Source organism: Saimiri boliviensis, chromosome 9 (genome assembly GCF_048565385.1).
Source record: "Saimiri boliviensis isolate mSaiBol1 chromosome 9, mSaiBol1.pri, whole genome shotgun sequence".
Classification (NCBI taxonomy): domain Eukaryota; kingdom Metazoa; phylum Chordata; class Mammalia; order Primates; family Cebidae; genus Saimiri; species Saimiri boliviensis.
Window position 1 is genome coordinate 52,022,973 of NC_133457.1, and position 1,779 is coordinate 52,024,751.

At 47.5% G+C, this 1,779-nt stretch overlaps 1 protein-coding gene across 1 annotated transcript; it reads left to right on the forward strand.

Moving 5' to 3' along the window:
* Positions 1 to 360: 360 nt before the first annotated feature.
* On the forward strand, positions 361 to 953 carry LOC101050017 (large ribosomal subunit protein eL36). Its single transcript, XM_003930960.4, has one exon. The coding sequence runs from the start codon at positions 416 to 418 to the stop codon at positions 731 to 733; it is 318 nt and encodes a 105-aa protein (XP_003931009.2). The 5' UTR covers positions 361 to 415; the 3' UTR covers positions 734 to 953.
* Positions 954 to 1,779: the final 826 nt, after the last annotated feature.

Consider the following 1,779-nt stretch of genomic DNA (forward strand, 5'->3'; position numbering starts at 1 on the left):
TTGTCTGAATGTCCAGGAAGAATCAGGTCACACAGACTTAAGGATGGTGAATTAGGAGGTTTTATTGAGTGATGGGGGTGGCTTTCAGCAAAGAGGAGCTGGGAGGGGGATGATGCAGGAAGAAGATGATTTTTCCCTGAAGCCCCACTGTCTGCAGCAGGGCTCCTCTCCAAGTGCCATCTGAGATGTGTTTACATGCCTATTCATAGTCTCCATCACTCAGTTGCTTCTTCTTTTTTCTCCTTCTCTGCCATACCACTGTGCTCTTCTGCCAGTGGAGTTTGGGGTTTTTATGAATACAAGATACGGGGATTGGGGTAGTCGGGGGTGGTGGACCAGGGTGGTTTTGGAAAAGGCAACATTTGGTCAAGAAAACAGGGATGTCCGCCACAGTCGCCATTGTAGAGGAGCAGCCATGGCTCTTCGGTATCCTATGGCCGTGGGCCTCAACAAGGGCCACAAGGTAACCAAGAACGTGAGCAAGCCCAGGCACAGCCGCCGCCGCGGGCGTCTGACCAAACACACCAAGTTCGTGCGGGACATGATCCGGGAGGTGTGTAGCTTTGCCCCATACGAGCGGCGTGCCATGGAGTTGCTGAAGGTCTCCAAGGACAAACGGGCCCTCAAGTTCATCAAGAAAAGGGTGGGGACACACATCCGGGCCAAGAGGAAGCGGGAGGAGCTGAGCAACGTCCTGGCTGCCATGCGGAAAGCTGCTGCCAAGAAAGACTAAGCCCGTCCCCTGCTGTCTCCTGAAATAAACAGCTGCGCCCAAGCCCTGGCTCTGCTGCTGTCCTGGGGTAGGGGAGGTCCTTTAAGCATCTGTTTGGTGTCCAAGCCCTGGCCCACCCTTCCTGGGGCAGCAGGCAAGGAGGCCCCATACTGGAAATTACTTTAATGATTAAATAGTTCCTATGCCACACTGAAAAAAAAAAAAAAAAAAAAAAGGAAAACAGGGATAACCATTCTTATTTAGGGCTGCGGTTTCCAGGCTAGAGGGTGGGGACTTTGCCTGGGAACTGCCCTCTTCTACCCAGTAGTCCCCTGCTTCCCATCTGTATCACTTGTTATACCTGTGAGAGCCATGTTTAATTCTTCTTGGACTGAAAATCCAGATAGACCTGATAGTTTGAAGTTAGGGATGACTCTAGAGGAATATATAAAATAAAGATGTATTCCCCTTCTGTGCTACCCTCATTATCACGCCAATCCCAGGCGATATTCGTTATCATCATGGTACATGTTAGTTCTGCCATACTTCCTAACTTGTGTGAACCTGAAAGTTACTTAGCTTCTCTGAACCTCATTTCCTGCACATAGAAAATGGTGAGAAGAGACTGGATCAAGATAGCATGCTAAACACATGTTTCAGCCTTTTTTTGTCACCATAAAATCATAGAAATGGCAGAAAAATACTTTGAAAACTCATAATAGTATTGGAAAACAAGAAAAGGCTATGTTAATTGACCAGAAAATATAAGGAACAGTTGCAGTCAGAAAGCAGATGCAATTTGATGGAGAAAGCATGGCCCAAAACATACTCATGAAGGTCTGATTGTAGGAGGTGAGAAGGTTCTAGAGACTCAGCAGAAGCAGATAATATCTTCAAGTGTATAGATATAAATGAACAGGGTGAAAAAATTGGAAGTAAGTGGGATTGAGGAGCTACTTTAGGTAGGGAAATCAAAAAGGGACCCTGAGGAGCCCTGAGACCTGAAGGATCAGAAAGAGCCAGCAGTGAGAAGACTCAGGGACGAATGATTCAGGCGGGGGAACAGC

Bases quoted from the DNA above. Each gene is read 5' to 3' on its own strand.
- LOC101050017 (XM_003930960.4), top strand. From the start codon at position 416: ATGGCTCTTCGGTATCCTATGGCCGTGGGCCTCAACAAGGGCCACAAG.